Raw genomic sequence first — 15,074 nt, 5'->3', positions numbered from 1 at the left:
TTTATCCCATGTAGAATGATGTAACTTAGCTATGTATAGTTGTATGCAGTTAGTTTGGTAATTTAACACAGCAAAACTCATACTGCTATTGACTGATACGAACACCATAATATTATTATTAATTTTACTTTGTTTGCTTTGAGGTCTTTACTCCATTTTGGTATCATTATTTCAAGTTCTCCCAAAGTTTGAACAGTGATCAGTAGCTAACCGGTGTGATTCAAATTGATAAATGATAACTAGTGTTGCCATAGTGGTATATACCCATAGCAACATTGTTGGTTGCTTAGCAGTGGTAACAGTTGCTAATGTAAACATCATTTTGCACCACAGCAGCAGTTGCTCCTTAGCAATGGTTACTAAGTGTGATCAGTCTTTTGCTGCAGTTACTTTTCAAATTTCTGTTGCTTAGCCTTAATCTCCCATCATCTATAGCTATTTCCCCATACATTTATGCATCTAATTGAAACATTTTTTGTATATAGTTGGATGGAAAGAGTTTTGTCTAAATCACCCATTTTTATCAGTTTAGGAACTTCTTAGCAAAAGCTAGAAATATAAATTTCCATATTAGGATCTTGTTTATAATAAATTGCCATTTATATTCCTATTCTTTCATGCACCAATGAATAATTTTGTCATAAAATCATTATACAACATCCTTCTCAGTCCACTTTTTTTTCTGCTTGTAGCTGAATAGTGTGGCTATCCAATGAAACACCAAAGACTGTCAATAAACCTACCATACTTTTAGTAAAAATTATAGAACATATTTTATTACATTTTAGATCTACCACAATCTCAAGTGGATTATTCCATGATCAGGCCAATGTTCTCAATTGGTCCCTGGACAGTAGAGAACTATGCCCAGAAATTTCATTATTATTGCTAAATGCATGTAGGAGGTATAACGCAATATGTGGAGTAGTGTAATGATTGTGCAATGCGCAATACTTGGGAGATTAAGGGTTAGCAATGATTGCTAGTGCAGGAGGTAGTCACTGTATGATTGGTAGACAACACTATAATGGCATTTTCAGCGATTTCAAAGGCAAATGTATGAAGTTCGGCTAGTAAAAGGTCCCAATTTAATGCACTAGGTATAACTCTTGGTGATTTTATCACCCACATGAATTGTAAATGAATTTGGAGTGTGTGCATTATTTTTAGAGGAATTTCAACTGAAACATTTGCATCCTCCCTGCTGGTATCCGCCACTGCATCCTTCCCAGTGCTGTAGTTTTATACATACAAGTACAAGTGGTACTATAAGTGTTACTATTGTACTATCTAGTCATGAGCTTGTCATAGTGTTCATATTGAGTACTCAAACTCTGCAGTTATTGACCATCAGTCTATTAGTTTTCAGTTTGCATCCACATAGCGAACAGCTATGATTAGTCGGGTAGTTTTATTTTCACATATTATGTGATCAAGCTAGCTGTTGTTCCATGAACAAAATTTCATAGCTGCATGTGTACTATATCTTCTACATAATTATTATTTCATGTCAAGACAACATGTAAATTTATTGCTGCTTCTTTGTTGATTACCGTAGATTCCCTAAAATTTCGGCATCTCTAAATATTCGGCACTTCCCGTGCTTTGAACGCAATGTGCTCTAAATTTCGGCAAGCGGAAAGAAAGTTTCTATTACAAACGCGCAAATTTTTCGGCACTTGGAGTACTAATTGACCAAGGTTTCTTTAGTACTGAGGATTCCCAGTGACCTCACTTATTATGCTACCTCGATGCTGGATGAACTGCCTGAGCACAAAGTGTGAAATTGTTCACGGAACGAACGTGCCCAAAGATGTCATCGTGTGACATCACGGCTACCACAAAACGATCTTCGTTTCTGTTCACAGAATAACATCTTTCCTGGAACCCACAAACATGATACATCCTCAGATATAACGCTCTGTTTAGTCATGGAACACTTCATGTAGCAACTGGGAGCTAGCGAGATTTAATTAATTATTACGAGATAGTTAGTTAATAGTACTGATTGTGGTTTCTGTTATTATTAGTGTCGAGTGACTGTATACAAAAGCGATGCAGTAATGACATTGATCTCTCCTGGATAATGGAGGCAATCATGGTATATAGTGCTGCAGCGAAGTGAGTGTTGCGGCCGGTATCGCCAGTTCCGCCACAAGGCGTTCCTGTTGGTCCCTGTAGAAATAAATCCAGAAAGTAACCAGTAAGCAGATATAGCCATGAAGCGTGTAGACTGTATTAGGGATAGATCCCTAAAAATTCGACAATAACAACGGGCTGCAATGGCGGATCCAGGATGGGGCATTTGGGGCAAATGCCCCCCCCCCCCCCTCTCAAGAAATTGCATACAAGATCGAGATACTCTAATAGAGCAGTCAATTACTCTAATAAAGCAGTCACAATGTTCATGAGGCAGTGCAGCTTATTTATGAAGCTATAAATAGGATTTTATTTTACATAACATACGTGATATAATATATTTGGTAAAGGATAACTAGCTATTATTGTTGCGACCTTTTTTTTTTTTTTTTTTGCTCTTCAACTTTTTTTCAGCAAGGTGCCCCCCCCTCTTTCCAGACTCTGGATCCGCCCCTGGGCTGGTACATTTTTTTCCTAATTGTTCGGCCAGACACGAACGGAATTAATTTATTTCTGCTGAATTTTTAGGGAATCTACGGTATTTACAGTTAGGCAGGTTTATGAAAACTTTAGCAGCCAATGTTTCAAGGCAAGAGAGCTGTGCAGCTTAAAATCATTTTAATGTCCATAGTACTCTGTTTAAGTGTGCATCCAACTATCCAAGTTTATAAAATTATCAAGCTCCTCTATACAGAGGAAGAAGTTGCAGTAAATTAGCACTGAACATAAAAATCTGTATCAATGTTTTAAAAATACATAACTGTTGTGGTGCATGGCTAAAGTTTAATTCCAAGGGTAAAAGTACCCGTGTTTATTCAACATATTATAAGGTACAAAGTATTCTTAATGAAATTTTGTGCTTTATGTAACAACTAGCATTGTATGGTTGGCTTAATGAGGTATATATAATTGGAAATGGAAAGCATAAATATGAGCATATATAATAGGCTAATATTGCAAAAAAGGACAATAGGTAAAAATAAAATCAAGCCTACTCTTCATGTGACTGATGGTGTGGCCTATTATCAACAACCGCACATGCATACACTGTTTACTCTGCGTTTATGCAATCTGTTCAGCAAACATTAAAATTAATGTATTAACTTCAAAAGAAAATAAAGTTTATAATGCAGTCAATAAGGTGTCTATCAGCTAGTGCGTGCAGCATTAATGTAACTGTTCTAAGCCATTGTTTTTTCAAACTACAACTACTGTGTGCATGCTACTATATTCAGTTTTCTAAAACATAAATTGCATATAGTCACTTTGAGAGGTGTGCTTGCTTTATGCCTTTAGCAATATTGGGATGATCAGAATCAACAAAAGCTTGATAAACTCTACGCCAAGAAACCTCAACTTTGCTATTCTCTGTGTACTGCTTAGCCAAATCCATTTGGCATTTCCTTACTTTTCCTTGGTTTTCGTCTTCAATCACTTCAATATCAACAGCTGCAGTGCTCTCAGGTAGCAGAAAAGTTGCTATCATCTTCCAGTCTGATGTGAGCTTAAGCCACTTCATCAACTCTGGGTATGACAGCTCCTCTATTAAAAATAACAATATTCTGCATAATTATATTATGTGACCGGATTGCAAAAAGGTACCTTTCTACACATTTTACATGCCAGCAAACAAAATGATGTAACACTTGACTCCTTATACTGATTAACATGCTCTTAGTTTCAAAATGCAGCCAGATAATTTAGCTGCACTCATGGAAAAGTTTAGGCAATTATGTACCACTCTGCGTGGGCAGTTCAAAGGTGCCAGCAGTGCCATAATTTATATATGGCACTGCTGCAGAACGCGCAGCAAGTGCATTATAACTTATAATGAAAAAAAAGAGAAAAACTTATAATGCACTGGTTGCGGTTTTGCAGATCACAACAAGTGCATTATAAGTTATAATGCACCGACTGCAGTGCAATATAAAGATATTGCACTGGCTGCGGTTTTGTGCAGAATGCACAAGTGCCAGCAGCCAAGACCGCTATGACACCTCACCTAATAGGTGGAAAGACACCTCACCTATTAGGTGGAAAGACACCTCACAGATCACTCGAATTCTTTTATAGCCTGACATGTAAATGTCGATTGTGGGCCATAACGTCACCAATACGTATAATGTTTACCAAGCAGCCAATGGCAATCGAAAAAGCCAATGCGGTGGCCACAACTCTAGTCTACATATATATATATAAACGTACTTATACACCTTACTAGTCTGGTGCCATCTGAGGTGTAGTCCACTTCAACAATGACTCAATAAAACTATTATATTTAATAATACTCACCTTTATGTTCGATTGTGGTAACCAGTTTTTTTCATGCCACCAGATTTGAGTATAGCCAGTGTGAATAGTAAGAATTAGACTAGTATCGTTTAGTAGTTAGGTTTTGTTTACTTAAACCATCTATTAGCTGTTGTTTTTTTTCGCTTGAGAGAATCATTATGACGATTAGTCTGGTGCTTAGTCTATATGGCGATTCAGTGATTATGCTGGCATGCTGAGAACTACATGATGAGAGTCGAACAGCGAATGCAGGTTAGTGATATAGCCTATTGCGTACTAGCTTTCAATATCTCAGGTGGCTGCAGTACTGTAAAGGGAACATTGTCACAACGTTCGGCTTGATCACCCACAATCAATGTTAGAAACCTGGCCTTTATAAGAGTTAGAGCTGTCTTGTGAGACTCTCTCAACCTATTAGGTGAGTGGTACATAACAGTTATACAACGTGCACTCATGCCCTGCCTGTATAAATGCACTTGCCTTCGCGCCTGATGGCCCTCAGGCTTGTGCATTTATATCAGGCAGAGCACTCGTGCCCGTTGTATAACTATATAATATGTGATGATAAATAACTATATAAATGTGTGATGATAAATAAATTATGAAGCATCAAAGTTCAAAAAATGGGTCAAATTTTGTGTGTAAAAGTTTCGCGAATCCGGTCACATATATTATGTACGAGTTAATGAAAATTTGCTTTGTAATACTGCTATAACATTGATTTGCATCATCTGACAGACATAATTTTTATGTGACCAGTCCTGTGAAATTAGGGCATGTGGACACAAACTACACACTGCCATGCACACTACATCTCATATATCAATACTGGGATAAATATTTTCAATCTGTAACTTGTACCGTACAGCCAACTAATTGTTTAATAAATGTTGAAAATTGCATGGCCAAGTAACAATGGAATACAAAGTTATGACACATCTAAGATCTAAGCAGGAAATTTCTTTGTGCCTACATATTACGAAGCTTCGAAGGATACTCTGTAATTCAAAGTTTCGAACCCACGAAATATTCGAAGCTTCGTCTCAGTCCTAGTGTCCTTAGTGACTATTTTGATATTTTAAAAGCACACAAAGCTGTTAATGCAGATGCTCTACTTAGATAAAAATTGCATACTATATATTCCTCACAAATTCACATAGGTCATAATGTACTTAACTAAGACACAATTCTTCAGTGATAGATATTTATTTTTCAGGAATAATGTAATAATCAACTTAGCTTCTGTTGGATTGTTACATCATTCCTTTGCATGAAAGAATCTTAGCACTGCATGTATTACCTATGCTATACTTCACACCTCACTTTATAGGGAAGAGAAGGTGTATAACCCAGGAATGCATTAACAAGAAACAGAGGTAGTATATCAGCAATAAAGCCCAGCTAAAAGGGAGTATATCTACTATCTCCAGTTCTCATTAATATATTCCATGCATTCTCAGAATTCACCAAATTTCTTTGACGAAACTGTGTTATCTCCTCTACTTTATTATAGTGACACTTCTCAGGATTGATTTTATAGTTGAGCCAGAATTAACTGTGGACTTAGTAAGTAAAGAAATGTTTTCTTGAATGAAGAAGGCCACAGACTATAGTTTATATAGCTGTTTTGATTGACAATAGACACCTGATACAATTATACATATAGCACTGAGCTTGGTGCTCAAACATTTTGGTCCTTTATAGCACCGTGTTCTGTACATTAGTTCATTCATGGATAGTACAGTATACAGTGAAAGCTCAGTTATCCAGACCTCACTTATCTGGACTCTCAGTTAACTAAACTACTGCTCTATTAGAGTAGTGACTGTTCTATTAGAGTAGTTTAAAATACTGATATTTTTAAAAGTTTTCTTCATGCAATTGAAGTTATTTAAACATAATTTCAGAGATAGACTTTCCAGACTTAAAGACCACCCCAGGTTTGGATAACTGAGGTTCCACTGTATATCTTAAGGTTGTGGTATACTGAAAACCCATCAAATTGAAAGACATATTAGAAGAAGCCATTATCTTATCATTTCAATCAAGCCATTATGCTTAAGCAATAATAATATGGCCATACTGCATGGTAAAGTGCATGGTTTTATTGTAAGAACAAGATTAATGTTATACCGCGTTTACACTACTAATCATAAGTGAGCCAGCTCGCATTAAAGTGGGCCAGCCTGTTTCCTGCTTGAAGTGTAAACACAACCACACCAAACTAAACCGTGCCACAATGGCCTGGTTTACTTAACAGGGTCAGCACGGTCCAGCACGCATCAGCCTCGTTTCCTGTGATAGTGTAAACAAAACCGCCACTACAAACCGGACTGCACTTGCGTATAACTTCACGCGCTTGATTGCGGCAAAGGCATGGCGTCTTGGAGTGATAAAGAAGTATTAAAACTGATTGAAATATGGGGTGAACAAACAATACAGGAGCAACTAGAGGGTTGTAAGCGAAATCGTGAAGTTTTTGATAAGATTTCTCGTGAAATGGCAGTGGCTGGCTTCACTAGAACGGGTCCACAATGTCGTGAAAAGGTGAAAAGTTGAAAGGAGAATATAAGAAACTTAAAGATGGCTTGAAACAGACTGGAAATAATAGGAAGATGTGCAAATTCTTTGAAGAGCTAGATGAGGTAATGGGGACCAAGCCAGCAATAGCACCTCCTGTATTGTTAGATACGTTCAGTACACCTACAACAGAATCATCAGATCATGAGGAAGCATACCAGAGGAATGATGAAGAAAGTTTAAACAATAGCCTCACTAGTGGTGGTTCTGTGGATGGTGATGGGAAAGCTGAGGAGAAGCAATCAAGTGAAGTTAATGACAAAGATGAAGCTGCTGAGAAAAGGGTAGAAAAAAAACCAGTATCAAAAAAGCGATCCCGAGATGAAAAGCTTGAGAAAACATTAGACACGTTTATGAAAGGGATGGCCAAAGCTCTGAGCAGCAGTGATGAACGTTTTATAAATCTTGAAGAAAAGCGCATTAAATTAGATAAGATGATGCTGAAGATGGAGAATGACAGGATTAAAGAAAATGAAGCAAGAGAAGAGCGCCGAAGAAGAGAGGATAGAGAGTTTCAACTGAAGATGTTTACACTATTGCATAGTAATAATGCTACTCCAACTCAACAACCTATGATGCCTTCTCAATATTACTACAATTCTAGCTCCAGTAGTGCAAGTAGCACTTCCGGAATTGATCCGATGTATGAGTGGCCGGGAAACTGCGACAACTAGTGAGCTGTAAAACTACAGGATTGTGATTCGATTATGATTTTCATCTACAGGTGATCTTTCTTTGTGATTTAATAAAACATGTGATTATAATAAAACATGTGATTATAACATGATTTAACAAAACATGAGTTATTAACTACTATAATACTGCACTAGCGTGTTACGTATATTTTCAGCTGTAGATGAAACAGCACTTGTACTATCTGATGCTGATGGTTGATCAGAACCTATACCTTCTAGCCAAATCTCATTGAAAGTTTCTCCATGGACTTCACATACATTGTGGAGAATACAGCAAGCTATGATGATGTTTGGAATGTTTGCAATAGACATGTCATTTTGTTTCAATAACTGCCGCCACCTGGCCTTTAACCGCCCAAATGCATTTTCACTCACAATTCGTGCTCTAGAAAGCCTGTAGTTGAAGGTTCTTTGGGCTGCTGATAAAGATGAATTATGTGGAAATGGCTTCATTATCCAAGTAGATAGTGGGTACGCTGAATCAGCAACAAGGAATGCTGGTATGTTTTGTCCCAGAATAGTTAATGAGTGTTGCTGAAGTATTTCTCTTGAAGTAGCTTTATGATACAGTGATGAATTAGCTAGCACACGGGCATCATGCACACTCCATGGCCATCCACAATACACATTGCGAAACAAATAGTTATGATCAACAACCCCTTGAACAATGATGGAGTACCACCCCTTCCTATTGTAGTAATCAGTATGATTCATTGCTGGTGCTCTTACAGGAATATGAGTACCATCAAGTGCTCCAGCTCATTGTAAAAATCCCCATTTACGAACAAAGCCATCAATTACTTCCTTGAGCTCATCACCATGTGGGAACACTTATTCTGAGACATCATACTTTCAACTATTGCTGTACAAGTGTCATGGACAATTACGCATACAGTGCATCTTGCAATACCAAACAAATGACCAATAGTGCGATATTCACCACATGTGGCTAAACACCACAATGTTATGGCTACTCTGTGTTCTACACTGATAGCCTTACGCAGTTTAGTATCTTGCCTTTGAACGAGAGGCTTAAGCTTCTGACATACTAAGTAAATGTTTCTCTACTCATGCGAAAATTCTCCAGCCAATCAGTAGCAGTAAAAGTCCTTAACACAACATGTTCCCACCAGTGAGAAGACCTAAAAACATAAATTTGTGTGGCAGCTTGTAATTTAATAGCTTTGCAAGGATTCAACATACAAGGGTAACTATACATACTGTACCTCGGCAGAGTCCACAGTTGCCTTGGTGTACGCAGTGTAAATACTCTTAATAAAAGAAAGATGCTACAACTTATTAATATAACTGCTTTCCGTCTAGATTTCAAGTGTTTCAATCTATTTCTTCTTAGTCTTGTCTCCCTTTGGGTTTTAAAGTTGGCCACAGTTTGAATTGGTGTAAAATTGTGTGAATCCAAGTCGCTAAAGAGTAGTAGTGATAACAGTTGCATTTGGTCAGCCATTTAACAACCAGTAAATTATTAAAAATGGATATAACACGTGAAGGGTTTCTGTGGTCAGCACTGTTTGTGCTTCATAGTGTAAACAAGGGCCAGCTTGGTTTTGGGCATGGTTTACTTTTAATCACATTAGAACCAGGCTGAACCAGGCTAAGTGTAAACGCGGTATTATTGTTTGACAAATACAAAAAGTAGTGTAGGAACTTAGTTTAAGGTGCTCAAAATTTTGGCAGCAACAGTAATTTGTGGTTTTAGCATGATATGATTAGTATTCTTAATGACGAGGGCAGCTTTTCTGCATCAGTTTTCTCTAGTACACTACTGAGTAAGACCTCTGTATTTGTTATTGTTATTATAGCTTTGTGCTGGCTTATGTTATATAATTATGTAGGCGTAGTAACCAGTGGTGTAAAGAAATGGCTTCTATTGTTGCAACAAATTTTGCTCATGATATTTTCATAATTTTGCAATACCATGAAAATTATAATGGTTAGTAGCTCTTGGGGGTTGAAAGCTAACCACATTTCTCTGTTTCTGCATGGGCTATACTGTTGTATGGTATTGTGACTACAGATCTATAGGTGTTTCCTTCAATTCTGATGCTATTGGTTATTTCAAAGGCACATTTAACACATGGTATAACTCGGCAAGTGAAGATCCTACTTCTCTGAACTTGCAGCAATGAGTATAGGGTACACTACTTCTTCAACTGCAACCTGACTTTCATGTGTGAGTTGTAGGATCTGTGTGCTAGAACTGCATTGGTTATAAGTATTTTTGAATTTTAACCTAAAAAGAATGTTTTAAGTGCATTAAGATGGTGGTATACTGGAAGCCGTTAATTGCATACATGTCCATATGCTTAAGTTTGATCCCTTGTCATGGTTGTATGTTATATATCCACAACTGAAATTCACATTGCCCATATAAATGCACCTGCAAAGTATGCCTACAGTTGCCCACGCTTGCAGGTGAGTCACCCAAGTGAAATGATGTTAGTTGCAACGTGGGCACTTGTAATTTTCTTGAAATGTACACATGCGCATGCAGGCCTGCAGCCTCATGTTAGTGTATCTACTTCAGAAAAATCATTCATACCCTTGTTGCAACTATTATTACCTAAGCTTGTCCTAAATCCAACATTATATGTGACCCAAAATGGGGCTTATAGCCCGTCAAATTTTGACCATAATTTCAAAGTTTGAAATTTTGTAACATTTTCTGTGGACTTGATAACTATTTACCTTTTCATCACTTATGTAGAAATTTATGGGAAACTTACAGAATTGTTATAGCTTACACAGAAATGGAGATACATATTATTAAGCAAACACATGCATTTTCCGGCTATAAGCCCCATTTTGTTAGACTCGGTCACATAATATACTTCACCATTTGTTTTTACTATAGTTCCACAATTATAGGTTGTTTATATACGTATTTATTATTAGCACTTTACAGTGACCAGCACTGAAGGTCTGACAGCAACATGTGCTGCAGCCTTAGAAATTACCTAACCTAATTTCAGGGACTTAGACCTAATGACTTGACTTACTGACTGACTGATAAGGTGTAACAGAAAAGGGGCCAAAGTAAAGGAAAAAAAAATCCCTCCATCCCCAGGATTCGAACTGCAGGTAACCCAATGTCTAGTCGGGGCCACACTCAGTCTTCCTCCAGGAGGGATGGATTTTCTTCCTTAAACCTAAAGTATTTATTATTAGCACTTTACAGTGACCAGCACTGAAGGTCTGACAGCAACATGTGCTGCAGCCTTAGGATAATAAGCATAATGTATAATGTATTGCATCCAAAACTTCCACTGCTCATTTACATAATGTATAATGAGCAGTGGAAGTTTTGGATGCAATTCTTCTTAATTATATATAAGGAAGCATTAAGCACCCTAGAAATGAGATATACGTACTATTATGCAGCTAAAATTATTCATCTGTAAGTATTTACTGAAGGCCACTAAGACAGATACAGTGGATTCTCAGCCTTCTCTTTGTAGAGTTAGACAAAGTGTTTAGATAAGTGAATTGGTGAAACCAGTTGATTTATACACAGATTTACTTAATAGAATGTACATGAGCATGTATATCATTTTGCATTTGTGACCTGCTGAGTGATAACCTGCAGTTTCTCAAATTATGTCTTTGTTAGAGGAAAATTTAATGCTCTGGTTTATCTGGTGAGTACTTTTGGGTTTATAGCATAGACAGCAAGAGGAGCAATAGGGGCATACCTAGGATTTTCAAAGGTTAAGAGTACCCATGGAATAGAGCTGCAGATACAAGTTTTCACACTAAGCAACTGTAGAAAAGTGTTTTATGCGGTGACTGTTCTGTTAGAGTATTTCACTGACTGCTCTATTACAGTATCTTGATCTTTTATAGCCATAATATTCTTTTGAGGAGTTGCTTGGGTAGGGAGACTGTGCCCCAATAGAGCATACTGTTGATTGATGTACTCATGCTGATATTATGTTTGCCAACAATTTAAATCAGCAGCAACACACTGGCCTTGAGCTACTGACAATTTCAGTAGGCGTTCCAAACCCCCCTTGGCATGCCACTGAGCAAAACAGTTGATTCGTACAGCACTTGCATGGAAAATATATTACAGGTGCTAGTTTAATTGATCATAAGTCAGGAGTGTAACAAGCTATGGAGTTGGGACTTGCATCCAGTGGCGTAGCCAGACTTTTCGCCATGCCTGGGCAATGGGTGGGCAAGCCATTTCCCATGCAACACAAGTACACATGTCCATCTTCATATGGACATCAATACAACATTTTTAAAATGCATTATGTATCATCCTACACTACTGTATGCAAGATGACTAATATCAACCTAATAGAAGCGAACGCCTAGATAGCTATTGGCCTTCTAACATATTACATACATCTAGCTACATGTGTCTTAATACCAGACTACAAAGATTCTTGAATTAAAGCACGAGGCGCTCTATCACGTGATGACTATGCTCTGCCACTACAGTTGTTAGCCTAGAAAAGTGGAAACAAAAAGAAAAGAACTGCTGACTAAACAAGTACTCCATTCCGTTTGAACTGAGCAGTATCCACACGGATAGATGGGTGTTAATTTCACAAATACCTCTAGACTATTTTGCCTCCCGAGTTTTGACCACACCAATAACTACCGTGATCACTTAATCCAAATGTAAACCGTCCAGCCCACTATAGTGAAACCAATTCTTTGTACTTCACTCCTTGCCACAATGCTGCGCGGTTTTTTGTAATCACGTGATCTTGCTTCTATTTATTGCCTCCTATATTTGTGCACAATCAAGGTACTCGCAGGGAAAATCCCTTGGATAACCCCATCTCTGTTTAGCCAAAAAGAAGGAAACCATCGGCGAAAATGGCACGGTGAGTGTTGTATAAGTTGTGCAGTGACTAGTTAAGTAACTTTAGCAAAATCTCGAGCTATCCAGCCAACGTATTTATAATTACTCTAGGAGCTGATGGTGGGGCAAAGAAGTCTGATGCCCGGGCAATGCCCTGGCTTGCCCGGGTTTGGCTACGCCACTGCTTGCATCCTTTTATTCACCATTAACTGGGCATTTATAGGCCTATTTCCATCTATGTTTTCAACAAAAAGGCCTTTACAACATAGAAAAAGTGACTATGAAGTTACATTTAAACTGCAACATAAACAAACACAAATAGCTCACTTTTGCCATACAGTCTCACTTTTCACTTAATTCATGCATTACAACCATCAAAATTTTGGCAGAGGCATACGGTAATTGTGTTTCCAAAATAGTGTACTGTAATTTGCTTTTTTTTGTTGTAAAATAATTTCATATGCAGGGCAGAGAACAGTACTCAAAAGTGCGGGAGCAAGTCATGTGGGTTGGTTGTAAGTTACAAAGTGTTTAAAAATCATTAACTGTACCTTAGTGTGCTTTGCACTCTAGAATGTGAAGCACACCAATACTAAGGGGGTCTGGGGGCATGCCCCTACAGGAAAAGTTTGACATTTGGATGCTTTGAGATTGAATCTCAGAGTATTTCAATGGAACATGTGTAGTTGAAATATCCTATGCAATGACTATCATTGAGACACAGTACAATTAGATACACCAGTAAATGAAGGCATTTCAGATAGACTCATGCAGATAGACTCATATAGTTATAAATGTTTTTATTTATTTATTTATTAATGCTTTATAGTACACACACACAAGCATGAGCTCAGGTACACACACAGATACAAGGTTGACAATACATATGGTGTACTAAAGGTCTGTAGGCTCGTGCCTACAGCCAAAAGTAGTAATTACAAAATGATAAAAAAGATCACATGATAAATTGTCTAAAACAGTGTGTAGTTAATCGAGAAATGATCAGTAACACACCGACTACAGGGACAGAGGTAGTGCAGTGTATGAGGATTTAGTTATGAATGAAATGATTTCAGAAGTGGGACTTGAGTGAAGACATATTGAATTAATTGCATATAGCAGGGTAAACTTATAATGATTCCGCTGAATATTCTATTAGAGTAGTTAGGTGACTGCTCTATTAGAGTATATCGATCTCGTGCACTCCCAGTACTGATTCATGCAGTGTTCCATGCTTGCATGACCTTTAGCATAAATCCCAGTAAATAAAGGCAAAGTAAGTTGGCTAATGACTAAAAGAGTTGTTTTACTTTGGCAACTGGGCGTTGGAAAAAGTGAGGGGGCACTGCCCCTCCATTTGTAAAAGTTGGGGAGGGGCAGTTTCCCCCCTGCCCCCTATTTCTCCGCCCCTGTTCATATGCAAAATTAGTATGAAAATTTCTTGCACGAAAATTTTTATACAAGATTGAACTACTCTAATAGAGCAGTTATTTACATAAAAATATTTTTACACAAAAATTTTTATCACAGAATTTTTTGCATGAAAATAAAGCGAATTACGGTACTTAGAATTTCGAGATTCTGATTGGATACGGTTGCTAGCCAATGCACTGCTGTGCATTTTCGCTAGTTTTCATGCTGTTATCAGAAAAAGATTGTTTTGGACGGTGAGAGATGTTTGGAACTGAGTTAGCTTGGCACTGCGTTGTTCACATGATATTGTAATAACTTCAAAATTAGATAGGCACTTTATAAAGGCATACAAAACTTTGTATACTAAACCACGCAACAGGCTATCACAAATGCTTTTTAGCAAAAAATGAGCTAGTACACTAGCAAACTTTGGGTCATCATAATGTAGCTCAATAAGCATGTGGGTCGAACAAATTTGTATTGTATGGCTGCACTTAATCAGTCCAGCACCACCTTATAATCTGTTTGCTTACATACATGAAATTGAAATTTTAAGAACATACGTAAGTAATAAGTGAATGATCAATAATTATTTGACATGCCATAATCATCATTATTATGTGAATTACTTACTTTTGATTTGTTTAGGAGGTCTGGTGGCTATTTGGTCATCTGCAATAAGTAGAGGTATGTAATGGCAATACAGGGCACATGGTATTGAATACTCACCTTGGTCAGTGACAAGATGGCAGTAATGATTCTTGGGCAATGGTTTGTCTTTAACTGCAGAACAATGTTGTTGCTTTCCATCCAGTAGCAGCTGTAGTCTAACATGCATACGATCACAGTAGCAACATGGTATGTATGCTACTGGTTTCTTTGTAGCTGGCAAGAAATCAGCTATCACTGCTTCAAGCTTTGACTGGACATAATCCAGTAATTCTTTCCGTTCCTTGGAAGAGTGCTGGTTGTCAGGCAGTAGAATGATTGAGAGCTTGATGCTAGACTTCTCTTCAGACAGACTGAGACAGTAGTACTGGCCATTACCTAGCACCAGCTTAGCTTTTCCTTTCCTAAGCCTAGAATGTAAAGCATGATTAAATCATGTACATTGTACTCAT

The 15,074-nt window shown here is 37.6% G+C and overlaps 1 protein-coding gene across 1 annotated transcript in view; it reads right to left on the bottom strand.

Annotated features, from left to right (window-relative positions):
* Positions 1-3,224: 3,224 nt before the first annotated feature.
* The window catches only part of LOC136246774 (uncharacterized), a 75,697-nt gene continuing 63,847 nt past the window's right edge, over positions 3,225-15,074 (bottom strand). Inside the window, exons 5-7 of the mRNA XM_066038336.1 lie at positions 14,683-15,032; positions 14,587-14,625; positions 3,225-3,681 (exon numbers count right to left, since the gene is read on the bottom strand). Coding sequence (XP_065894408.1) covers positions 3,401-3,681; positions 14,587-14,625; positions 14,683-15,032 — 670 coding nt within the window. The 3' untranslated portion in view covers positions 3,225-3,400. The remainder of the gene's footprint in view (positions 3,682-14,586; positions 14,626-14,682; positions 15,033-15,074) is intronic.

The sequence above is a fragment of the Dysidea avara genome, chromosome 2 (assembly GCF_963678975.1).
Source record: "Dysidea avara chromosome 2, odDysAvar1.4, whole genome shotgun sequence".
NCBI classification, from domain to species: Eukaryota; Metazoa; Porifera; class Demospongiae; order Dictyoceratida; family Dysideidae; genus Dysidea; species Dysidea avara.
Note: the sequence above shows the minus strand (reverse complement) of the source record. Positions and strands in the feature narration are given on the sequence as shown.